At 50.7% G+C, this 25,215-nt stretch overlaps 1 protein-coding gene across 4 annotated transcripts in view; it reads left to right on the top strand.

The window, feature by feature from the left end:
* Aff1 (ALF transcription elongation factor 1) overlaps positions 1–21,874 on the top strand; it is a 162,985-nt gene extending 141,111 nt beyond the window's left edge. For 3 of the 4 annotated variants that reach the window (XM_006250632.5, XM_006250633.5, XM_039091821.2), the window contains 10 exons: positions 923–1,915; positions 8,030–8,127; positions 9,258–9,504; positions 10,075–10,166; positions 10,278–10,338; positions 13,293–13,426; positions 13,964–14,035; positions 14,584–14,721; positions 16,190–16,416; positions 17,212–21,874. In XM_006250632.5, coding sequence (XP_006250694.2) covers positions 923–1,915; positions 8,030–8,127; positions 9,258–9,504; positions 10,075–10,166; positions 10,278–10,338; positions 13,293–13,426; positions 13,964–14,035; positions 14,584–14,721; positions 16,190–16,416; positions 17,212–17,339 — 2,190 coding nt within the window. In that variant the 3' untranslated portion in view covers positions 17,340–21,874. 4 annotated transcript variants of the gene reach the window in all.
* Positions 21,875–25,215: the final 3,341 nt, after the last annotated feature.

Below are 25,215 nucleotides of genomic sequence, written 5' to 3'. Positions count from 1 at the left end.
AATATACATTGTATAAATGTATAAAACCTAGGATAAAATTTTTTTAAATGAGTAATACCAATTACAAAATAAAATACTAAAATAAGGAAGCAAAGAATGTCTAAATATGACGTAGCATGTATCAGCAGCGACAGTTTAAGTCCTGGGGGATTTTAGGGACACCCGTTGATCTGCCCTGTCAGTTGTCTGGGTAATAATTGATACTGTCCGTCTGTCTCTCTGCCGTGGGTCTTCTTTTTGTGCTTAGGAACAAGCCTAATCGCCTTTGGTAAAAGATGCCATATCTGTCTTAAAAGAATAGAGAGACTAGTGGCTTCACTCTTTCACCGTGTAAGGTTTGGAGATCAGATCTGTCTGTGTTATCGATAATCCTGTCATATATAAATTGCTGTTTTTAAGTAAGTGAAATCAAATGTTAGAAGAGGGGCCTTATCAGCTGAATAATGTATTGTCTCTTTTCCTCGTCTCCTTTTTTTTTTTTTTTTTTTGGTTCTTTTTTTCGGAGCTGGGGACCGAACCCAGGGCCTTGCGCTTCCTAGGTAAGCGCTCTACCACTGAGCTAAATCCCCAACCCCCCTCGTCTCCTTATTATAAGACGGAGTATGTTCATCCTGTTCCACTTACGCCATAATTCACCGTCAGGACAAAAGACATGCCACGAAGGCCTCTGAGCAGTTGCCAGTTACTTACTAGTTAATGTCTACTAGGCAGAGCTCTCGTTGCAAAATTGTTCAAGCTCATTTTTAAGAAGCACGACAGAATCTGATGTGCAATTCAGAGGGGATGAGCGGCTCAGGATGGCCACTCGTCCTGGGGACAGTCCTGTGTAGACTGCTAACATGACCACTTATCTTGTATAGTTAGACTGCTCACACCGTTTATCACCCCCGGTCGATTAACGCTCTTCTGCCTCTGCTTCTAGCCTGAGCCTCCGACAACAAACAAATGGCAGCTGGACAACTGGTTGACCAAAGTCAACCAACCATCAGTGCCCCTAGAGAGCCGGGGGAGCACAGAGTCTCCACGATGTCGCCAGGAAAGTAAGGGTGGTGGTGAGGGCGGCAGTGACCAGCAGCATCCTGATTCCAAAGACCCTCCCCTGAAGAGTTCCAGCAAAGCTCTCCGGGGTCCCTCTGAGGGGCCGCAGCCTGGGAAGAGGAACTGTCCGAAGTCCCCTGCTCAACAGGAAACCCCCCCACCTCGGCAAACTGTGGGCAGTAAACAACCCAGAAAACCCACCAAGGGCTCCACCCAGGCAGAGCAGCCCCAGGCCAGCTCTCGAGTGGAGGGCGAAGCAGGACCCGTAGCCTATGGCTCAAAGGAGCAGACATCCAAAGACAAACCCAAGGTGAAGACGAAAGGCAGGCCCCGTGCTGTGGGCAGTCGGGAGCCCAAATCTGAGGTCCCCGTACCTGTGCCTCAGGCAGCTGTGCCCAAGCCGCAGCCACCTGCGCCCACCCCCATCGAGAAGAGGAAACATAAGAGTTCCACAGCCCCCTCCAAGGCACTCTCAGGCCCTCAGCCAACCAAGGACAGTGCTGGGGACAGGAACCAGGAGCACCCTGCCCTTGTCTCCTTGACTCAGAGCCAGGGTCAACCCAACAGCGGCAGGGGCAGCGGTGGTGGCAGGACTAGTGGTTGCCGGCAGGCCGTGATCACCCAGGAGGACAGCTGTAGAGACAAGCTCCTGTTGCCTTTGAGAGACACCAAACTGCTCTCGCCGCTCAGGGACTCTCCACCACCGACAAGCTTGGTGGTGAAGATAACCTTAGACCTTCTCACGAGGGTTCCGCAGCCACCGGGGAAGGGGGGCCGCCCCAGGAAGTCAGAGCACAAGCAGCTGCCAGCAGGGAAGAAGCAGGACTTGGAGGCAAGGGGCTGTGACAGTTCCAGCCGAGTCACCAAGAAGAGAAAGGTGAGTGCAGAGACATGCTCTGTAGACCGGGCTGACCTCAGACTCACAGAGATCACCTGTCTGTGTCCGCCTCCTAGTTAAAGGCCTGCACCACCGTGCTAGAAAGATTTTAGAAGCTCTCAGGGTGAGATGGAATGGTGTGTGTGTGTGTGTGTGTGTGTGTGTTCTCGCGGCTGCCTGCCTGCCTGCCTGCCTGCCTGCTTGTCTGTCTGTCTGTCTGTCCGGGACAAAATGTTATCAGTTTGTGGTAGGCCTGTTTAGGGAAAAGTGTCCATGCAGCCCCTGCCTGACCAGGACACCCTACTCCTGGTGTGTCCTGCTCCTTTGACAGTCTCCTGTCTCCCCCATCTGAGCTGCCTTGACTTTATTTTGTGCGGTCTCTGGTACTAATCATCCGCTTTTCTGCTTTCACTGGAGTGGAGGGACACAGTGTCTGCAGTATGCTTGCTTCTTCGTTGGTCAGTGTCGCTCAGGTGTCGGGGAGCCAGCTCTGCAGGGTAGTGGGGGTCGTTGTCTAGCTCCCTCGCACTCTGAGGTCAACGCCCACCCTCTGGAAGCTGAGCCTCCAGGTCTGGCTCAAGGGAAGCTCATTTCCATTCAGCCGAGGGAAGCATTCTGTCCAGAGCTTGGAGATTTCCTCATCTTCACTGCACACGTGAGTTCTCCAAAGCGTCCGGTCCAAAAGAAACTGAGGACAAATGCCAGCCGTGGTACCCGTTAGCCAAGCATACTGTGCCCTGGCCTCCATGTTCTCTCCACAGTGCAGCGAGCACCCATTACGGGCCATGCTGGCACCTGGCTCTTCTCATCCCATGCCCCATCCTAAACTTCTCTAGCTCATGGGCTTCCCGACTGCAGCTTCTGATGCCAACAGAACCCACCATTTGGGCCATGTGCTCCTGTGATCTTGGTCCCCTCTTCTCTTTTCTCTCTCCTCCCTTCCTCTCTCACTCTCTGCCCCACTCTCTCCATGGATGAGTCCCTCTGCTGGCCATGTTAACTTTGCTACTCTCTCTCCCTACTCTGGACGCTTCCTGATGCCTTCGGGTGTACTCTCCCCCTCACATCTACAATGATAAGCTTCCCCTCAACCACACCTTGGAGTGGTCATGTCCTCGTTTTAGACACAAATCTCTGGCGAGCCACCAAGAGATTTGGCTTGTTAATCAGCCTGTCTGAGACAGATCAACATGGGACTCACTGGTTTAAATCCTGGCTGCATTAAAGTCCTCCCAAGCCTGACCACATTACTCTCATCTAGGGATACACGAAAAGCTGGTGTTTTGGGTAGGGAAGCTGTCAAGGTGTGCCCTGAGTGTGGCTAGCATGGGTTAGGCATTCATTGCTTGAGGTATGCTAGCTGGCTGACTGAGAGCTTTCAGAGGGGTCTGGATACAAAGCTAGCTGTTGTGTATTTACGCCTCAGCAGAGCCATGTGTCCTGTGGTGTGTTAGTTCCTGGACTCCGTGGCGGGAGGTATTGTGTATGTCATTGGGTCCATGCGTGAGTGCCGTGACTCCCATTCAAGCCTCCCTGGCTGCTCCAGTGGGTCACCTGGTTTGCCAACCTGGGAACCTGGCTCTAGGGAAAAGGCTATATACCGACTCGTTTTTTAACCCAGGAATATTTCTCTCCAAAGCCTTCATCTTCAGCATGAAAATGCCTTTTCAAGATGTATTTAGAGACCTTTAAGAGTGTTCCAAACCTGTCACATGAGCACAGTTTATTTAAAGCCCCTCCGATCTTCTCCTTCTCCTGCTATGAAGTTTAGCAAAAGTCCTCAGAGGATTCACAAGTCTTCAAGGGCATTTTAGCCTTAAATACTCCTGAGAATATCAGAGAGATTACAGAGTGATGTATTTATAAAAAAGATAAAGAGGATGGGCTATGCTCTATGGATGTGTAGGGAAAGGGGGTGCCTCTGTGCCCCCATGCTGAGGTATCCCTGACCCCTGACTGACCAGCCACAGGAAGACAGTATAGTATAGAATGGAGTTTATTCAGGGCATGGGGAGGGCAGTAAGGGCAGAGAAAGGAAGAGAGAGAGGGAGAGGGAGAGTAGAGAAATAGAGGCAGGCCATGAGCATGTGAGCATGGGGGGCCGGGGGATAGGGAGAGAAGGGACAAAGGGGGAAGAGGGTAAGGGAACGAGAGAGTGAGGAGGGGGACAAGCAGCTCCTTTTATAGTGTCAGGTGTACCTGGCTGTTGCCAGGTAACCGTGGGGGTGGAGCTTAGAATGCTAACACAGAGTGTGGTGGGGATGTAGCTCAGTGTCTGAGCACCTCTCTAGCATTATTAAGGATCTGGATTCAGTCCTCAGCTGTGTGAAACCAAAAACCAGCCAGCAAGAGGGTCGATGGTGCAGACAACTGTGAGGGGGAGGGAACTGGGTTAGGAATGGCCAATGAAGCACAGTGGAGAAACTTGAGGTAACTACAGGAGCTGTGAGAGTACTCCTTTAAACTATTGACCATGTATAGAAGTGAAAGCACCAGGGCCCACTTGCCTTTTTTAAGATCGTGACACTCTAATGTGTGATGTCGGGAGCATCCTAAGAACACGATCGGAGACACTGAGCTACACGTGAAGTTCTGTGTGCTCGCTTCTTTCGTAAATAATTCTTTCCATCCATTTGACTGAAGATTACCCTGCAAATAAGTGGCTGTCTTTTGATCTTGTTGTGTTGGTCTCAACACTGTAGCCCAGGCTGGCCCGAAAGCCAAGATCCTTCCATTTCAGCTTCCTTGCAAGTGTTGGGATGGCCGTCATATGCTCAGATAGGTGGGCAGACTTTCTTATTGGTCATTGCAACAAATAGCAGGCACTGAAGCCTTGATTTATTATCCAAGAAACCGTCATATTTGGTGGGAGAACTGGTGTATGTATATATACTCCTTCATTTATGTAGATAGAGGAAGGGAAGTCATTGTGTATAACAGGAAAAGGCGTGTTTCTTTTTTTTATTAAGTTATTTTATTTACATTCCAAAAGTTGCCCCTCTTCCTTGTCCCCTCCCCCCCCAGGAGTACACACACACACACACACACACACACACACACACACACACCCCGCAAAGGTGTGTTTTTTTAGGCTTGGCATGGTTGGTTCTGCCTTTGACTTTCGTCCTAAGTCCAATTTACTAAAGCCTCTTAGGCCTCCTTTCAACTTGATCGTTTATTGGCCGGGGAGCATGGCAGGCAGGCGTGTGGGTAGTAGAGGCTGCCTTAAGTCAGCCAGTACCTGTACGTCTGCCTCAACTACGAAAGAGTAAAGCTGGTCCATTTCCCTGTCCCGCAGGTCGTTCTTTCTGTCCTCTCAGGCAGTCTTCTGGTGGCTGTGTGAAGCGAGATCTTGGACTGAGGGGTCATGCCCTTTTTTCTTACTGAACCTCCTTCAGAGAGTTGCCCTGATCGTCCCCATTCTCCCCTGCTTCACGAACAGGCAAGCTCCTTTGCTTCCGGTGTGCGTGGGCAGAGCCTCCCCCAACCCCCAACCCCTCCCTCTGCTGAGATCCAGAAAAGCTCAGGGATCTTAAGGCTGCTCAGTAGATGTGTGTGTGGGGTACGTGTTCTTCCCAGTCTCGTGGTTTGTCCTCTCTCTCTCGTGTCTCTATGCCTCTTGGGAAGACTTGAGAGGCACAAAGGCAGAGCTCAGGGTCCGTGTGTTTATTGGCCCCGGTGATTCCACTCACTAGCACGGCTGTAACGCTTTTCCTGGCTCCATGCCTCCATTTCCCAATGCGGCCATGCACACCCCTTCTCCAGGATCTCAGGTTCCTCCTCACACCCTCTTGTCTCCACCAGCATAGCCAAGCTCCCAGTATCTTTCCACCAGGCAGAAGCTGTGGCCCTAAGTGACTGTCGGTTTTAGCAAACACTACCCCCGTTTTCCTTTGAACTACAGGCACCCTCAGGATGAGCCGGTGCAAGGTAGGCACCAGGCCACCACCCAGCCTCCGGGAGGGCCTCATACAGCCCCATCTCTTCCTTTTATGGTCTTGCCCTTTCGCTCTGTAGGTGGGGCTGCTCTTGGCGCATCACCCGAAGGCTGCCTGACCCAACAGGCTGAGAAAAGCCAGCAGTGCACTGGGACTTGCTGGCAGCTGTTGGCCCTTCCTGGGTAGGTGGTAGGGGGGATGGGGACACACGTACCACCGCCTAGAAAAAGAAGCTTGGAACCCCAGAGCTTTGACCACATTCCCTAAACTGGGGCGACTGGCAGAGATGTACTTTTTTCCCTCTTCAAGAATATTGCTGTCACCTGACTTTTTTGTGGCTTCCTGACCCAGATAAAGGCTAAAGACCCCGTGACTCCTATAGGGTGGCAGGCCTTACTCGTGGGGTTCAAGCTCCATTACTGACGACCACTACTGTGTGCCCCCACTTTGGCCCTCTTTTTAGTCTAACCTCGCAGGGCTCCTGTGCAGTCCTGCCCCGGGAATGAGTGCCACACCGCTTGGCTGCTGTTCTTAGTTTCTATACCAGTGGAAGATTCTGCTGCTGCTCTGGGGGAAGCCTGAGCCTTTCCAGACAGGCAACATCCAAGCACACAGTGCATCGGGGGTAGGGGGGAATGGAGCCTTTCACTTATTTTCTTTTAGGCTTCGTGTACCATGCTTCTGAGTTGTGAGGTACCTATAGAAAGCTAGTGATTGAGGAGAGGTAAACATTAGCATTTTCAGATGCTGGCCTCGAGAAGTCGATGTTTCCTGTGTGCCCGCTCCTCTTGTGCTAGTGATGGGCAGAGGCTCCAGCTCCCGTCAGCTGGTGAAGAACGCCTTGCCCTGAAACGTCTCTGTCATGTGTGGTTTATTTGTGACCAGGCAACGTAAGGAGACAAAGATGGACTCTTGTTTGCCATCTAGACTTGGGTGTCTGGACAGCTTGTCTTTGGCCTTCCCTGTTTTCTGTGACCCGCCTGGAAAATATCTTCCATCTAGCTAACATGTTTTAGCATTTCACGAGTGAGTTAATCTCATCCGCGTACTTGAGCAAATTCTTACTTTGGAGAACTTTGTGGACTTCCCACTTTTGTGGAATGCTTGTCAGAGCGTCTGTGCAGCCTTCAACCTGAAGCCCTGGGCCTTCAGGTGGCAGGACATTTTGGCCTCTCATTGACCAGGAGGTGTGTGGCTGCTACCGTTGTTCTGAGCGCAGAGCCAGCCATGTTGTAATGACACCAGTCCTGGTGCACACCAGTGCTTCCCACATCCAGATTTCACTGTTAGGGACCGCCGCTGCCGCTGGCCCATGCTCACAGTTTAGGGAATGTGGTCAAAGGTCTGGGATTGTAAGCTTCTTTTTCGGAGCATTTTATTTGTGGCATTTTAGACCTTTCTTACCTCCTACATTAGATTTTGTTATCGGACTTATCACTGCACGTTTCCCGGTCTTCTATAACAGTGGTTACCGCTCCATGTAATTAGTCTGCGTGTGTGTGTGTGTGTGTGTGTGTGTGTGTGTGTGTGTGTGTGTGTGTGTGTGTGTAGCCAGACTCAGGCAAATCCCACATGTTTTGTCTTATGGAAAACCCAGTTTAAACGGCAAGACGTGCCGGATATGGTGGCATAAGCCTTTAATCCCAGTACTTGGGATGCAGAGGCAGGTGGATTTCTGAGAGTTTGAGGCTAGCTTGGTCTACAGCCGGAACTGCATAGACAGACCTGTGTGTGTGTGTGTGTGTGTGTGTGTGTGTGTGTGTGTGTGTGTGCGCGTGTGTGTGCAATAGATATGTATAAGATAAAGTAGGAGAGGGATAGTATGCACACGCAGATGACAAAGGAGGTGACAGGACTACACACACACAGAAGTGACAAAGCAGGAGAGGGATCCTATGGAAGAAGAGAGGAGGCACCAGCAAGCGTCAAGGGTGGCTCAGGAAAGGTAATGATCAAAGCACATTATGTGCAAGCTGATGGTGTCATTAGAAGCCCATCACTGTGTCACATTGCTCTCTCCACCCTCGAGTCACACACAGTCCATACGCCTGAGGGTGCATCCATCCGCACGGATGCCTCCCGTGGTCAGTCAGGTCCCTTTGCTGCGTCTGCACTCCCCCTCCCTTGGTGTGTGTGACAGTTCTAACATGGCTGTGTCCATCATCTGCAACGACAGGCTGAACCGGAGAAAGAGCACAGTCACAAGAGGCTCCGACTGGATAAGTCGCAGACGTCCTCATCCTCGTCTTCCCACGCAGAGTCTTCCAAGTCAAAGTGAGTATCCAGGTGGGAACGGCCCGCCATGCTAGCCTGCGAGGGTAGCGAGCTCCTTCTGCACTAGAACCAGAGCGCGGTGCTCCTTCTCGGCCCTGGGTGCACTCACTCATTCCTTTGGCGGCAAACCGAGATTTATCAAAGACATGTTCACTGAGCGTTTCCTAAACGCCTAGAATTAGTTTATGTTCATATACATATAAAATCTGTGTTGGGGATGACTCAGGGCCTTGTACATGCTAAGCAAGGAACTCTGCATCCAGCTGCCTCATCAGCCTCCTCTTCCTCTTCCTCTTCCTCCTCCTCCTCCTTCTCCTTCTCCTTCTCCTTCTCCTCCTCCTCCTCCTTCTCCTTCTCCTTCTCCTTCTTCTTCTTCTCCTCCTCCTCCTCTTCCTCCTCCTCCTCCCCCCTCCGCCTCCCCTCTTCCTCCTCTTCTCCCTCCTTCCCCTCCTCCTCCTCTTCTTCCTCTCCCTCCTCCTCCTCTTCTTCCTCCTCCTCTCCCTCCTCTCCTTCTTCCTCCTCTCTCCTCCTTTTCTCCCTTATCCTCTGCCTCCTCCTCTCTCCTCCTTCATTTTATTATATTTCATTTCAGCAGATGGGAAAGAGAGCCAAAACTGACTCAAAGCCCTGGAGTTGCTACTGGGTTTAACTTGGACTCAGGACAGCTCAGGTTTGGTGCTCTCGGTGTGCCTTTGAGGGACCGAGGCATGCCCAGTGAGATCAGTAGTGTCAAGACGGCATGGCTATAAATAGTAACTGTCATTTACTCTCTCTGGCTTATTCAGGAGCTTGCCTCGCAAGAGACTTGTCAAAACACACCAAGTGCTTCTCTGTTGGGGAGCCTGCCATCAGTTATGGGCTACTGTTACATATGGAGGTGACAGTTGAGCTTGCCTGTTTGTTGGGGTAAGGTACAGATAGGATGAGAACTGATAGACATGATTGCAGTCTTCCAGCTAGGTGCAGGCTATACACTTAGGTACTAATTGACAGCTAGATTTAATAAAGCACGAGAAGGCCCCTAAACCCATAATCACATGCTTCACGATGTTGCAGTCTTTTGTGCCACCTTGTCCTTTATAAACAAACTTAGACGTGATGTGTCCTCTGCTTCGACCGTTTCATGCCAGGACACCCAGGCCCTCCTCAGAGTGCTCAAGAAAGGAAATGCTTCCTCCTCCGCCGGTGGTGCCCTCATCCTCGTCGTCTTCCTCGTCTTCCCAGAAGCCAAGCAAACCTGCACACAAGAGGCCCAGGCCAGATGCAGACATCGGTAGCCAGGACCCTCCCAGAAGTTCTGGCAGCACGAAGAGCAGCTGTACAGACTCTTCAGTTCCGAAGCACAGAAAAGTACAGGCCCGGGACTCTGAACACAAAGTAAGCGAAACCGTGAGTGGTCTCTCGCTCTCTCGCTCTCTCGCAGGCTGAGCTCCAGCCTGGTGTGACCACCTTGTGTTGTTTTTAAAGAGCAAATGGTATGATAGTTGCTACTACAGGAAAGGTGGGGTGGGGTGGGGTGGGGTGGAGTGGTGTCCTTTGTTTTTCTTGAAATGATCAGAGATGGATCATAGTGGATTTCTGTCCGCCATTTAGATGTTGGCTTAAGACATGGGTTAGCTCAGTTCTTTGGATCTGTAGTCTTAGATATTTAGTTATCCATCTTAACAGAACATAGCCCAGTGGTCCTGGCTTCCCGGACCTGGCTGGTGTGTGCTGGGGGCAGAGAGACCACTATGCTCGTGCTGTTTGTTACCCGTTCTTGCTCACGTAGATGCCTGGCTTCGGGGCCAGTTACTGAAGTAGCTAGGGAAGTGGTAGCCAAGCTGGCCTGTGGTTCTGCTGCTCCCCCCCCCCCCCCCTCATATGCTTTCTTGGCGTTGGAAGGCTAGTGCGGCTAGGGCCCTGGCCTCTCCGGCTAACAGGGTAACACGTGGATATGTTTTAAAGGGATCTTCTGGAGATGCTGCGAATCCTTTTCCAGTGCCTTCTTTGCCAAATGGTAACTCTAAGCCAGGAAAGCCACAGGTGAAATCTGACAGGTAAGCCCCTGTCCCCCATCTCCCCCTTTCTTTTTCACCCTTTTCTCCTGCCCCAGGGAAGTCATTTTTGTTTGTATGACCCACGCCTGCCTCTTCTTCCTTTTTCTGCAGACAACAAGCTGACTTTCACATGAAGGAGGCTAAAAAGCTGAAGTGCAAGGCGGAGGCAATGGTCAGTCTTCGTTTTTTTTGCCCTTGGTTAAACAGTTAAGGGGAAAAAAACCACAGTCTCTGGCCTGTCCTACCGCACGCCATGGGGATGGGGATGGGGATGGGGCGGTGGGTGGAATGATGTCTGTGGGTGCTCTGGGAAGCGGCAGCAGGTAGGAGGGCTGTATACTGGGGGATCTGGGGTAGGGGCAGCAGGAAGAGGTGGCTGCTGTTAGCCACTGGTAAGCAGGACAATCAGGATCCTATGGCTGAGGTCTGGGGTGTTCTAAGGGAATTATGTTTTTTGGCTCCATTAGTTCATTAGATCGTGTGCTTTACAGACTGAGCGGAAGCTCATCCGTGGGATGTAGGTTTAATGTATGAGTGCTTTTTTTCAACCCGCTGAATCAGTTCTTGAGATGTACAAAGTGGACTATTATTAAATCAGTCCGTGTCCGCCCTGAATGCCATACAAGGCGAGGAAGACAATTTCCGTTCCCGGGTGCTCTTATGCACAGATCTGAAGGGAGAGTTGGCCCCGGGAAGAGAGTGTAAGGAGCAGACATTATAAACATGCCCTGAGACCGAGGCTGTTTTCATCTGCTAGGCACTACGATTCTTCCGCAAGGGCAGTCTTGGCTGTTAAGTGTAGATACCATAGGATCACCTTTTCCCTTAGTCTTATTTATTCTTTTTTAATTTAATTTTTATTACGTTTATGTGGGGTTGGTGGCTGTGCCACCGTTGGAGGACTCGGTTCTCTTCCTTCCACCATGTGGATCCCAAGGGTCAGACCGTGTCCTCAGACTCGGTGGAAGCGGCTTTACCTGCTGGGCCATCTCATTCCCCTTCTTCACATTGAAACTTTGAAGGCACTGGAGGTTCTCTGAGGCCCCTGGAGACCCACAGAGACCCACTGGTTCTTTGTGACGTGACTCAGCTGCCCCCTTGTGGCCATGGGGACTTGGGCCTGTGCCTTTCTATCCCAGGTTGCTGGCCCTGTTTGTCAGATAAAATGGTCCCTGGTTGCCTCCCACACTTGGTGCTGTGTGGGGTGAACGTGCTCTGTGCCCGGGCCGTGTGTGCTCAGTTTGCACCAAGCAGGGCTGTGCGCTCAGCTTCCTCTTTCCAAAGATGCTAAGGGCCCAGTGTGACTGTTTCATGGTTTGGAGGGGGTGGGGGGCTACTCTGCGTTGGAGGCAAAGAGCAAAACCTTACCTCACTCAGACACTGTTAGCATTTTGGCTCCCTTGTTATTCACTGACAGTTAATACTCCAGAGACCTCCGGTTTGAATCTTCTTCCTCCCTGGTGAGCCAGGAACCCCTACGTTAGACCAGTCGCATCTCATTGCAACAGCTATCCTCAGGATCTGCTAGTCCCGGTAGTGACCTGTTAATGGTCTCTCCCTCCTCTGCTTCTCATGCAAGATCTCCACGTAGCCCAGGCTGGCCTTATGGCCTTAGACTTGTAGCCGTGCTCCTGCTCAGCCTCTGAGTTCTGGCGTCACTGAGTGCCACTGTGACCAGCCTTTTTTTTAAAAGTTCGTTCCGTAATACTGGAGAGCTGTCGGGCGGTGAGGTGCCCAGCAGAACACAGGGGTGTTTCCTCTTCACATTGCTCTCTCCTTGAGGAGGGGATTCTGTTCCCTACTAGAAGAGCGATGGCTGTGCCCGTCCTAGCTGTCTCAGGAGACCTGTGGACATTATTACAGCCACCCACCCCATTGTTAGCCTCACAGGGCTCTTAAGGAGGTGGGCGTAAATTTGAGAATTAAGAGCACTTGCTGCTCCTGTATGGAACCTGCGCTCGGTTCCCAACACTGCACACTGGGTGGCTTCGTCTGTAACTCTGGGTCTAGAGGATCTGACACCCTCTTTTGGCTGCTGCCAGCCCGGCACACGTGTGGTGCAGATAACACACACGCAGGCAGAACGCCGCACGTGTGAAAATAAAGTAAATAAGGGAGTTAGAGCTCCACCAACAGCAAACTAGTCGTCACTTACATAGCTGACTGAGGCGTAGGAATGTCACTCTTATCTCTGCCACAGATTTTTCTGAGCTCACGCTTTCTAGAGAAAAACACTTTTTTAAGTTTCTTCTCAAAACCTTAAAAAGAAGGCTCTAGAGCCTCTGAAGTGCAGGTGTGTGCGCACAGGTATGCACGTTAACACCCCACTTTGTCCCTCTGCTGGTAAAGACGCACGGATAGCAGCGGGAGGGGGAGCTGTTTCCCTGCCCCGGAACAGCAGCACACAGAAGCCCCGGGCAGCCTCAGACGAGCGGATTGCTGCCTTCCTGCTTCCCGTACACATCTTTACTGTTTTCATCCCTGTCGAACACGGCGAATTGAAGCATTAGCAAGGCCCTCAAGATGGCCCATGTTAGCCAGCTGCTCTGGGCATGCAGTACATAAGCCACACGCAGAGAGATGGGCTGCGTGCCACACTTCTGATTAATTGAATTGACCGTATGCCACATGGTGGCGGACCACCAGGGTCCGATTACCATGTTTCCTTGAAGGGGTTTTGAGAGTCTGGACCTGTTGACCGGGGGCATGTCTTTGTACAAGGTGCCCCAAGAGATTAATAGTCTGCCGGGCTCCAGATCTAAGTTAAGGTGATCGTATTTTATATAACCTCAACCTCCACAGAGAAACTCTTGTCTGTCCTGTTAATGTGCTGGCTCGTCTGCTTCAAGGGTGACCGGGCTGCGGCTGATGACAGCGCTGTCTGTGCCTGGTGGAGTTCCCAGTGTCGTCTGGATGGGGAATCCTCTTTACCTTAGTGCATTCTTGCTAGGGACACTCCCATGGGTCAGCGCTGACTGCTATGGCTGGCCACCTCGTACTGTTTATTCTTGCTCACCTGTCTCTCTAGTCAGTCAGTGAAGACAGTGGAGGAGTCACGGGGACGAATGCGGGTAACAAACCGGTTGCTGCCTGCTGCCTCAGGAGGCCCGTGTTCTTCTCCCACAGGTGGACAAGGCTGGAAAAGCCTTCAAGTATTTGGAAGCCGTCCTGTCTTTTATTGAGTGTGGAATGGCCACCGAGTCAGAGAGTTCAGCGAAGTCAGCGTACACCGTGTACTCAGAAACCGTAGACCTCATTAAGTAAGTGCTGGGGCGCTCTGCCACCGTGCCCAACCCGGCTGTCTCCCCACCTGATGTGAAGACAGAAGAGGGGGAGGCTACAAAGGTCCCTTTGCTGGGGGCAGCACCTGCCTCTCATGCCGGAGGCCCTGGGTGGTTGGTCCACAGGTTTTTCATGTCCTGAGTTAAAGTGTGTTGCCTATGAGGGAGCACTGGATGCAGCCGTGTCGTCTTGCCAAGGTTGTCCCAAAGAGAACGCTGAGTCTCTCAGGGAGTGTGCTTTCCCAAGATTAGGTTTCATACCCGGTGTCTTCTTTCCCCACTGTGTGCCCCAGGCATTTCATTAGGGGTCTAGTGAGGACACAGCCATGCTTTAGAGAGCAGGCCTCAGGGCCAGGTCTTCTGAGCCGCTGGCTCTCGGTCGCTCTTAACCCCTGCCCTTCTGGGTTGCACGCCCCTCCATGCCCTCTGGAAGACCGTATCTGCAGTTAGCACAGCGTTGCGTGGACTCCGGTAACCTCCCTAGCTTAACGCCCTGCACTGATTTATCTCCTGCAGGTTCGTGATGTCGCTTAAATCCTTCTCAGATAACACAGTGCCAGCACAAGAGAAGATATTTGCTGTCTTATGGTATGGAAATTTCTATCTATTGCATAAACTAAAGGCATTAAAGTTTTGTTTCCTCTGATTAAATCATATTTTTAGATTTCCTTCCCTTTTCCCTCCCCCTTTTTTTGGAGCCATGATCTCTCTACCTAACTCCGGCTGTCCTAGAACTTATTATGTAGACCAGGCTGGCCCTTATAGATAGAGGAACATAGAGATTCTCCTGCTTCTGCCTCCCAAGCACCCAGTGCTGTTATTAAAGGCCAGTGATAGCACGCCTGGCTCTACATTAATTTCCTTGAAGTGAAAATTATGGCAGGAGGGAGCTTAATCCCATTCACGGTCACTAGGAACTGGTACCTGCTGTCTTCTGGTGCCCTGGTCTAAGGGTCTAAGTGGTGTTCATGCACCTTTTCCTGCCAGCATTTCCTGTGGGTGGTGGTGCATGGACTGCACAGTGAGATGCATGAGGAGGGGACTTGCTCAGTCAGAGAGGAAAACCCAATGTGCTCACAGTGTGTCTGTCCACGAGGCCATCTGCAATCCCTGTGAACCTCTGGTTTTATTTGCAGCTTGCGTTGCCAGTCCCTTTTGAACATGGCGATGTTCCGATGTAAAAAGGACACGGTGATGAAGTATTCCCGTACCCTTAGCGAGCACTTCAGGAGTACCTCCAAAGTGGCCCAGGCACCTTCTCCATGCGTGGCAAGGCAAGTTGTTGAGTCACTCACGTTTTGCTTGTGTAACAGTCTGCGTGTGATTTTGGGTTTCCCAGAAGTCACTCATCTTTCTGTGCGTTGGCCCCTTAAACTTTAAACTGTTAGCTAATTTTAGGCTGATGAGATAACACGGGGGTACCACGACCCCCTCTGACCTGCCAGTGAGTGCATCCCAGGATTCAGTATGGGTTGCATAGAATTACAGGCAGTACCGAGCCGTCCTAAACTGAGAAGGCGAGAACAGTAAGAGATTAACAGCAGTGGCCGAGGAAGGGCCCCGGAGCAGAGTGCCCATGTGGGTCTGTTAAGATCTTGAGCAACAGAATCCTTGGGCTGTTTTGGGATGAGGGTGAAGGTCACAGTGCGTTTCTTCATGATGCTGCCCGAGGGCTATTTGTTTTGTCTGGGACAGAACCTCACTCTTGCCCAGGCTGGTCTTGAACTTGTGCGCCTCTTATCTTAGCCCCCTGAGCACTATGTCCAGGTGTTGTTTTTGCTTCTTTATGCTTTGCATCCTTGGGAGGTCCCACTGTTTCCTGGGAGAGCCATGCTTTTAGAGCGCATCAGCTGTGATACGGACCCATTTCTAGCAATCAAAAAGGAGAGAACGCCCTGATGCAGGACGTCTGGTTCAGGCGAATACATCATTGGTCTCGATTTAGCTAGGGTGGTTTCTTCATACCAACCCTCAGAGCTGCCAGGATGCAGCAGTAACGGCCACCCTAGGCAGCTCCCTGTCTAGCCTTTGACTTTGGCAGCCCCTGATCTTGAGGCAGCGTAGGCCCCGTCTCTCCATCTTCTGTCGTGCTTGTATGGCTGAAGGTCGGCTTTTCCTTTGACCTAATTGAAACTCGTGAGCGTGCAGGACCAGGCCGGCAGCCAAGGGTCAGAGTGAGAAACCTGGGGCTCCTGATTGATCCATAGCCACTGCCCAGCCTGCTCTGTCCAGTCTCCTGTTTACTGATGCAGTAGGAGTTTTAGGAACCAGGCAGGCTCTCCACCTATGCGGTGCTGTGACCCGGGGAAAGGCAGATGAATTCGTGGAGAGTGAGGTTTGAGAGGTGGCTCTGTGGTATATCCACAGGACTCAGAGTCAGGTCTGAGCAGTTTACTGCTGACCGAGCAGAGGGGAGCATAAACCACGAGTGGATGCAGCCGGGTCTGTGCATGTGGGGCGCCCACCTACCTCAACCCCGACTCTGCACAGCTGCTGCTGCTGCTGCCGCCTTAATAGCAGGAGAAGGAATTGGAGAGGGAGGTGGGTGGTTCCGGAAGATGAAGACTTTAGCAAAGCCCAGGAGTGTGCCCGGAACACAGATTAGTCTTCCGGATGTGCCTTTGATCTTGTACGGGTGACTTAACAGGGATTACTGTTTTGAGAAGCACACCCTGAAATTCAGACTCCGGTTCTTAGAGATTGTAGCCTGTGATCCGCGTCTTTCTTTCTCCATCCTTGCAGAAGCACAGGCGTTCCGTCCCCCGTCTCCCCAATGCCTTCTCCTGCCAGCTCTGCTGGATCCCAGACGAGTGCTGGCAGCAGTATGGGGGCCATGGGGGCGACGGCCACCGTCAGCACCCCGGTCACCATCCAGAACATGACCTCCTCTTATGTCACCATCACATCCCATGTCCTTAAGGCCTTTACCCTTTGGGAACAGGCAGAGGCCCTCACAAGGAAGAACAAAGGTGAGTGGCTGTGTTACGAAGGTGGGAGGTATTTGGTTCACACGTACATTCTGTCTCGTGAAGCAGCTGTGCTCACTCTCTCCACTCCTCTTCGTAACCTGGTTGTAGGGATCTTCCTTGAGGCTTGATGGGAGCTAGACGTCTGAGGCCGGATCCCTCCTGGCCAAATTAGGGTGGGCTTTATTCTCAAACGTTGGTGTCGTTTCAGCCTGAACTGAAATGCTACTGACAGGACAGAGCGGAAGCCGAGATGTGCTCTGTCCCTTGGCTCAAACACTGGGGATGAAGCAGCTCCCATCTGAGGCACGCAGGGTAGCAAACGTTACCGAGACACATTAGGAGAAGAAGCGGGAACTCCCAAGATCTGAGTCAGGGGCCATGACTGCCTGGTGTTTGGGCCAGTGCCCACTAGCTAAGTGGTACCGAGTGACTGGTGAACGCCATTAAGTTCCTGCCTGGTCGGAAGGAGGCAGCCTGCTGGCTGGAGCTCTAAATTTCCCCATAGCCTCCATGCCTTCTTGGTGAACTAATTACGTCTCCCCTCTCTGCCCTCATGGTGCATCAATTTGGCATTTGAAACACGCCAGCCACTGTACTAGCAGTGAGTTACGGATTTAACTCAGAGAGTTCCCGACTTCTAATCTAGCGGGGGACTGTGAAGAACTAACCAGAACTTACAGAAGAGTATGCCAGATGGGGCGGAGTGTTGTGGGGATACTGTCTCTGGGCTGTTTGTGTTATCGTTTTAATTTGATCCTGTACATGTACTTAAGTTTGACTTGGATTCTATTGCAGAATTCTTTGCTCAGCTCAGCACAAAAGTGCGCGTGTTGGCCCTCAACAGCAGCCTGGTGGACCTGGTGCACTACACAAGGCAGGGCCTCCAGCGGCTGAGACAAGCACCCCAAACCCCGCTAATGTAGGCTGGGCCTACTCGATGCCTTGTGCCTCTCTGCACAGTTGGAAGCCGTGATCCACTGTAGACAATTGTCAGATGGGGATGTCAGTACTCGAGAAGAGGAGCGCCGTGAGGCCGTGAGACGACCAGGATGCTCGACCACTTCAACTCACAGGAGCTGTGTGGTCATTGGCCGGACACTGGTCAGCTCAGCAGTTGCTGGAAAATGATCTTGCCTTTCCAAAGGGAAGGACACAAGTGCAATGGAGTCCAGCTGGCGTACGAATTGGTCCAGAAACATTTCTGGGTTTTGTTTTTTTTTTCTGTTTGTCTGAACAAGAGGATAAAAATTGCAAACAAGAGGAAGAGAACGTCTCAGAAGCCACCCTTGTTCACTTCCGGAAGGAGTTTTTTTTTTTTTTTCCGGAGCTGGGGACCGAACCCAGGGCCTTGCGCTCCCTAGGCAAGCGCTTTTTTTTTTTTTAATAATAATTTTTGGTGAAGGGCTTTATGATTTTGTTCTCTTCTCAAGTTTTAAAGGAAACGTTGCTTAATACATTCTAATGGCCATCTGTGGAACACAAGTTGCGGAGGACTCCACCGCACCTCACTTCCTGCAGGGAAGGGGCTCTGATGACCGAGTACTGTCATTTACAAAATCTAAGGTGACACCCACCGTACCCCAGTGCCTAGAGTGCTGCACATTGTCTAGCTCAGGCCTCTCTGGCTATACTGAGAAGCATCCCCCGTCGGCCCTAGAGGAGTGGAAGCAGTTACATCCGGGTTCTTTCTCACAGTCTTCCTCACATCCCCAGAGGCCTCACTCTTCCTCCTGCCGCACTCCACGAAAAACCTTGGGCAAACACGGGAGCCATGTTGGCCTTGGGCCGGAGGCAGATATGCACTGTCTGCTGGGTACTGACAGGGCTGTGGCTACTCCATGTCTCAGTGAGCAGAAGTATAAAGTCTTCCTAGAGAGGTTGTATTTTTCTCCTACCAAGTATTTTATATTTATAGCAAAACTCAACTTTCCAAGACCCTTGACTATCCAGGGGACGTTAGCTCCTTGAGAGGATGTGGAGATTGGGGGACTTGGGGGGTGGGGGTTAGATTCAACTTTAAAACTCCCCACTGTCATACACCTTCACTCCAGGCCATCTTCTCAGGTACTCTGACTTGATGAGGTTGGAGAGGATCTGTGTCCTTCCCCGGGCTACGCCCCGCCCACATTAGACCAGGTTCACCTGGGTGGGAGGTGAGGGACACACTCAGAATTCACACCCGCCCGCAAACACAGGCCTTTCCTTGAGGCTTCAAGGTTATTACTGGAATACTCTCTGAGGGCAGTGTTCTTTCAAAAGCCCATTCTTTTTTTATCTCTTCTAGATAGTAGGATTTGCACATGCGTTTCCGTGGAGGTACCTGTGTGTGGCCCGGCCTCTGCCTCTGCCTCCTGTCGGCCACGCTTGTGTGAGTGCATTTGGAAATCAGTGGAGACCTATCTTTCCTCGGTGACGATGTCTATGGTCCCTGTGGTAACATTAGGACCTTCTTGGTACCTTGGTAAATCCACACAGGGTCTCTAGGTGGGTGCAATACCTGGCTTTTCAGGACAGAGCGTCTCAGCCTTTTATCCTGGTATGAATAGAGTCAGAAAATGGCCACCGTGTGCATATCTGAGCAGAGACCAAGACTGTGATCCAACTAAGCAGTTTTCTTTACTGATGTCCTGAAGCAGAGCCATGTTGTCAACCAGAGTCGAAGTATATGGCAGGTCATTCCCAGCACTGTGTCACCTCTTCAGCAGAGCTAGGCTTGTGGGCTTGTCAGGATCCTTTCCCTCTCCCACAGCTGTCTGTCCCTTGCTGCCTGTCGGTTGTTAAAACGGCTCTGTCCCTTAGGGACAGGTTCTGCTCTGTGGACATTTTGCCAGAGCAGTGTGTGTCCTGCCAGCAGGCCACTGTGCCCCTTGCCTGGACACATTCAGTCAGTGCAGGAAGAACGGGCTGTCTTGGTCTACGTCTGGGTTTGTTTTCTCCTCAGCTCTTGATACTACAGTTTCCTTTGTACCTTGAAAACCAACGAAGTTGGACAGGATCCGTTTCTGCCAGTCTGGTCTGTAGCTGTTGGCATTGCTGCTTTTCCCACAACACTGTACCTAGAGAGTGTGAGCTTGTCTGCCTCCTTCAGAGCGAAAGCCCGGGACTGTTCAGCAACTGTTACTGCTCAGTGTGAGCCCCAAGGACTCAAACTTCACACCATCTGCACCCTTCGCCATGTGCTCACAGTTCCCAGAGGTGGATTTTTTTCCCCCCTGAGGTGATTATTTTGGGAGGACCATAAAATCAGCCCTTTGGATATGGGATGCTCTTGTAACTGTGGGAGAGCACCCACGTTGTGGGCAGGCAGTATTTATGAGGGAGTCTTGCCATGGCCATTTACAAAGGCCGTGTGGCCCGTCTGTCTGTGGTAACAGAGTAGAGGAACACACTTTTTGCCCCTGAGTGCTGAGTGTTTTCTCTTTTGGAAAGAATTAGATCACATAAAGGCCCTGTTAGATGCCACTAGAGTGGGTGGCCTTTGGTTAAGGTGCTGAGACGAGATGGCAGGCGGAAGGGAGCAGCAGGAGGGCCCAGCAAGTGCTCATCAGCGGTCCCTTACAAAGTGACACTTATTTTGTAGATGTTTTGGCAAATGTCAGTCTATTCCCTGGGCCACCACCACCTGCCCGTCTGCAGGAAGTTTTGAACAGACTCTTCCCCATCTTGATTGAAAATGTGCCTCCGTGTGTTGGTGTTAGGGACAGCGCCTGGGTCCTACGATTCCTGTTTGGTAACTTCTGAAAGGATTCGTGCTCCTGAGCTGTGGTCTCTGGTGCAGAGGACGAGAGATTCGGCCTGGTGTATTTGCGCCTTTGCTGACCAAAACATAATTTCTCCAGCAATGCCGTTTGCTTTGCCGTGGCTTTGAGTGGGTGGCTTCGCAGGTCTTACGTTTACTTTCCTGCTTTGTGGAGTTTGAGGTGAGTTGGGCTTAAATATGATTTAAGGTCTTTCCGTGCCTCCTACAGATTCTCCTCTTCTTAATGATTTTCCCCAACACTACAAAATGTCTTTGAAAATTTACCACTTTGTCTGTTACACTCTTTCACCGCGGGTTAGAAGTATTTAAATCTCCTCAGAACATTTTGGGGCTCCTTTCTGAAACACAGAAGTGTAGATTTTTCTCATTGGAGAACACAAGCTATTGCTTTGCAGCTATGGGGACGGGAGGGTCCGTTTTGATGCCCCCCCCCCCCCTCTCTCCTGGTCTTGGCTCATTTGGAAATACCGGGCGAGAGGGCGTTTTCTGTGGAAGGGAAGTGTAAGGACCGAGGGGCCTGGTGTTGGGATTCTGGTGTTTTCTGCCAGGCCATCCTCCGTATGCAGTCCAGTTATGGTTTCCCCGACTGAGAACAGCTGCCTGTGTCCACGCTCTTTCTGATGTGCTGACAAGCACCACCTACCACATTTCCTCAGGCGGGTGTAAATCTCCCGGTTCCTTGAGGGTGAGTCACACTCTGTTCTGTTCCGCTGTGCATCAGACATCAGCTGTTACTGTGATGGGCAGAGAAGTGCCTCTTTCCCTACCTACGAGGGAGCCAGAGGACAGGAAGCCTAGGGCTCTCTGCAAACCTGTGTATTGCTTACATCTGTCCATAGGACACAGGAATGAGGCCAGCGGTGGGCAAACAGAGCTGCGCTGTTGGGCCGGGCGGTGGCTGACCTAAGGAAGGTGAACTTGCTTCGCTTAGGTGTTTTAGCGATGCTCAATACAGGCAGTATTAAGTTTGCCTTTTGTTCAGGCCATGACATGTATTGCTAAGAACACTGCACATCCTCACGGTATCACGTACACACTGTTCATGGCAGAGTGTGTGCGTGTGTGTACACGTGTGTCCCGGATTTAATTTTTTTTCTGAATGTGATCGTGTTTTGGATAATACCTGAGCAGGGTTGCCTTTTTTTTTTATTTATTACCATTATATATTATATTATATATTATATATTTTCTTTCTTACAATGTTAGAAGAAAGTCATACCTTGGTATTAAAATTGCTTTAAAAAGGAATACGTTGTCAAGGTGATAATGAAAGTCACTGGTCTGCCTTTGTCTTTGATTACCATGGAATAATGTGCCGGCTATGATCAGTGGTTGTGTGTGCAGGCTGGGGAGGCAACTGTGCTCCCAGCAAAGATGTGTGACACAAACCAGGGGAACACCACAGATTTAAAATCGGCTTCAGCAATGGAACTGCAAACTTGGGGCTTCGGTCAACAGGATTTATCTGCCTTGTGGAATACACTCTGAAAGGGGCAGACATGACCTGTGAGGTCTTTTAAAGGAAATCTGCAAACGATCTTTCCAAAGATAATGTGCCACAGATCTTTTGCTTTTCTCTGTAACAAGGACTGAGTGCTGTCTTCGACAAATGTAACTGACTTTTCATCTTCAGCCTTTCCTTTCCACGAGATCAAACTGTAGACAAAAGAGATATTTAATAAAAATTTAGAGAAATCACTGGAGTGGACAGCCTGTGACTTTTATTTTGTTCAAGTAAGATGGTGGTTCTTGGTTGGGCTCCGGGGTCTGTCTGGAGCTGAAGCTGACCTCACCAGAGTTCCTGCCTCGGCGTCTGTCCGCAGGGCTGGCACGGCCGCCATGCCAGGCCTGGAATAAGATGGTGCGTCAGCCTGGTGAGTTACGTGACTTGCAGTCACAGTAGGTCTGTGCTGTTGGCATGGGAGGAAGGCAGTCAGCCCATGTTACCGCGTGGCTCCTCCCAACATCAAATGCAGGTGCCTGCTTTCGGTCTGCTGTGGCACACGGGCTTGTAGAATACTCAGTGCAGAAGGACCTGGAGGCTGTCTGGTTCTTTTCTTCTCCATTGCTCTAAGGAGACACTTCAGCAGTTACTTGGAATTAGGTAGGACCTGGGAGCTTGCTCTGACTTGTTCCTTCGTTTTTGAGCTCTGGGGCTTCAGACAGGTTATTAGCCTTTCTGGTCCTGTTCCTTATGAACTGTGCGCCTGCTACTGTTACACTGGAAAGTTCGAAGAAGGTCGGTTTGACCATCTGTTTCCATTTTCATCCTCTTAGACCTAATGACCCAACACGACCCCCCAACAAACCCACGGTAGAGGTGACTAGTGTGAACTGCAGGAAAGGTAGCCCGTGTTGACTGGCACACTAGAGAGAGCTCAGCTGAAATGGGCCTTGTGAGATGGGTCACTGAACCTCTTCCCTGTATGTGACTTTTCTCACAAAAACCCCTATAATGTTGAATGGCTGCACTGGTTCATCTAACCAGTGCTCTGTTGGACGGACACCAGGGGTCTCCAAGCTGGAATGTTATAGAGTGGTGGTTCTCAACTTGTGGGCTGCCACCTCTCTGGCAAACTTCTATCTCCAGAAATTTACATCAGGACTCATAACTAGCAAAATTACAGTTAGGAAGTAGCAACGAATGGAACTAAGGTTATGGTTGGGGATCAGCACATGAGGAACTGTATTAGGGGACCATGGCACTAGGAAGGCTGAGAACCGCTGGTGGAAAGGAACGGACCGTGAGTATCCCTGAAACAAGCACGTGGGAAGATATCAAACTACTTCCTGGAATAAGTCTGGAAGTGGATTACAGGGTGAAAGGATGCCTATATTCCCCATACGTGCAGCAGATAAGACCAATACAACATCCACGAGTACCCACCATTTTAAGTCCAGTGTGTTTTATGCCAAACAGGTAAGTGAAGGTGTTTAAACGGTTGGCAGTTTACCGTAGACCCTGCCACTGCCCTCAAGGTGTCATGGACATTACTGGCTGAATATGGATTCGATGTTTCGTGTGCTTCTGTGGTCACTGTTTCTTAAGTCCAGTGAGGTGCACAGAAGCCGTTGCCCACATTCATCAGTGAGCATCCAGGCACTCTGGGAGTCTGCATGCGGTCTGTTCAGTGCCTGTTTGAACCATTTCAGTGCTCAGAGCCATTACAAATAATGGATGTCCAATGGGTCTTCCCTAGAACATAAGCAGACGCTTACCTGCTGCTGCTGCTGCTGCTAGGTCACCGTACTGTCTGGTCTTAGGAGGAACATGACTCTGAGCATTTGTGGTTTCCTGGCAGAGCGCGCTCTGCTGAGACACCAAGGCTCTGATGGAGGCTTTGCCTTCTATAACAGAATAGAGAGTGCTCCTGGAAATACCTTCTCAACAGACAGTTCTACCTTAGCCTTAAAGGACCACGTGCCTGCTCTGGTCCTAAGTGATCTTTACCATTTTCGTGTGGGTGGAAAATCTCTGCTGCTAAATGTTCCTGCAGACTCTGAGGCTCAGCTGGGAGAGCGCTGGACTCGCCGGCTGAAGCCCAGGGAGTTAACTGGTACAGCACTATAGGGATGGCACACACCTGCATCCAGCCCACAAGGTGCAGGCAGGAGGCCCGGGAGTCAGATCATTCTAGGCTACAGCACGAGGTTCAAGCCAGCCTTGGCTACATGAGATCTTGTTGTCGCGTGCCTAATGTCCCACCAGTAAGAACGACGCGCGGCAACAGGATTCTTCTGTGAGCAAGCCTTTACTGTGTTACAGCTCTTCTTAGTGTTACAGCTCTTCTCAGTGTTACAGCTCTTAGTGTTACAGCTCTCTTGAACAGGGACCCCGAGCAGCAAAATCGCTCGGCTTATATAGACAACAGTATGCTAATTATCTCTCAGGGATTGGTGGGGCTTGGATCACCCCACTACTTGTCCTCCAGGGATTGGCGGAGAATGAATCACCTCATTAGCATATTAACGGTCAACTAACACCTGGTGCATAAACCGCACATGTGCAGTACCGCTGTTCACCACTAGAGGGAGCCCTAGCAAGGGGACAAGCCTGCACATGCGCAGTAAGTCGTTTATATCCAGACAAGGCTGGATGTCGGCGCCATCTTTGTTTCGCCGCACCGCTCTCTACATCTTGTCACCCAATCCAGCCAAGTCTGAGAACAGAAGGCAGACTAAAACTATGGCTGTGAAGATCCAGTGCTGTTGTCTCTCCCAATGTCCAGGCAAAACCAGCCCACAAAAATGGTCTCCACCAAGTCATCCAGACGTCTGAAACATGGGAGCTAAGGTATGTCAAACAGGGCCTGTGAAATGAGGTTTATATGGGGCCTATGAAGGCATAAAGAAACAAAGCTGACTGGAAACCCACTGCCCTTCAAAACTGCACTGGGCTTTCTATGAAATTCAAAGAACAGATGGGAAAACAGACCGCCCACACAGCACAAAGGCCTTGAGGCAGATAGAAGGTGGATGAAACCAGGAGCAACCTTTAGTTTTGACTTTAATGTTCCTCCTGAGTTGGAAGGGAAGAGTCAGGGCAGGTGGGATGGCTTAGTTGGTGACCGCACTTGCCGCTAGGCCAACAACCTGAGTTCAGATCTCTGGGTTTCACATGGTGGAAAGAGAAAACCTCTAAAGTTGTCCTGTGCACCACCCTCACCCAAGTAACTCTTTTTAATTAAAAAAGCTGCCAACCTAGTTTCTGAGGTAATAATGTGATAAAGAGGAAAATATTTTAAATCTGGCTCAGGTTGCTCTTCGTATGCTAACAGAAAGAAAACCGTGAAATAAATAAAAATTTTTAAACCAGTTTTGAAGATAGGCTTAAGGAGAGTTAGGGCTAGGTTTCTTTCCCAGTTGTAATGTGTACAGTTGGCCACTAGGTGGCAACCATTTCTTTTGGCGTTAACCACAGTACAGTGACCCTTCACACGGAGTCGAATGAATTTAATCAAAGGTAATGACGATACCAGAGGTTGGAGGGATTTGCAGAACTGGGAAGTTTTTTGTTTCTGTGGGAATATAATACGGTG

This window comes from Rattus norvegicus, chromosome 14 (genome assembly GCF_036323735.1).
Source record: "Rattus norvegicus strain BN/NHsdMcwi chromosome 14, GRCr8, whole genome shotgun sequence".
In the NCBI taxonomy this organism is placed as follows: Eukaryota; Metazoa; Chordata; class Mammalia; order Rodentia; family Muridae; genus Rattus; species Rattus norvegicus.
Note: the sequence above shows the minus strand (reverse complement) of the source record. Positions and strands in the feature narration are given on the sequence as shown.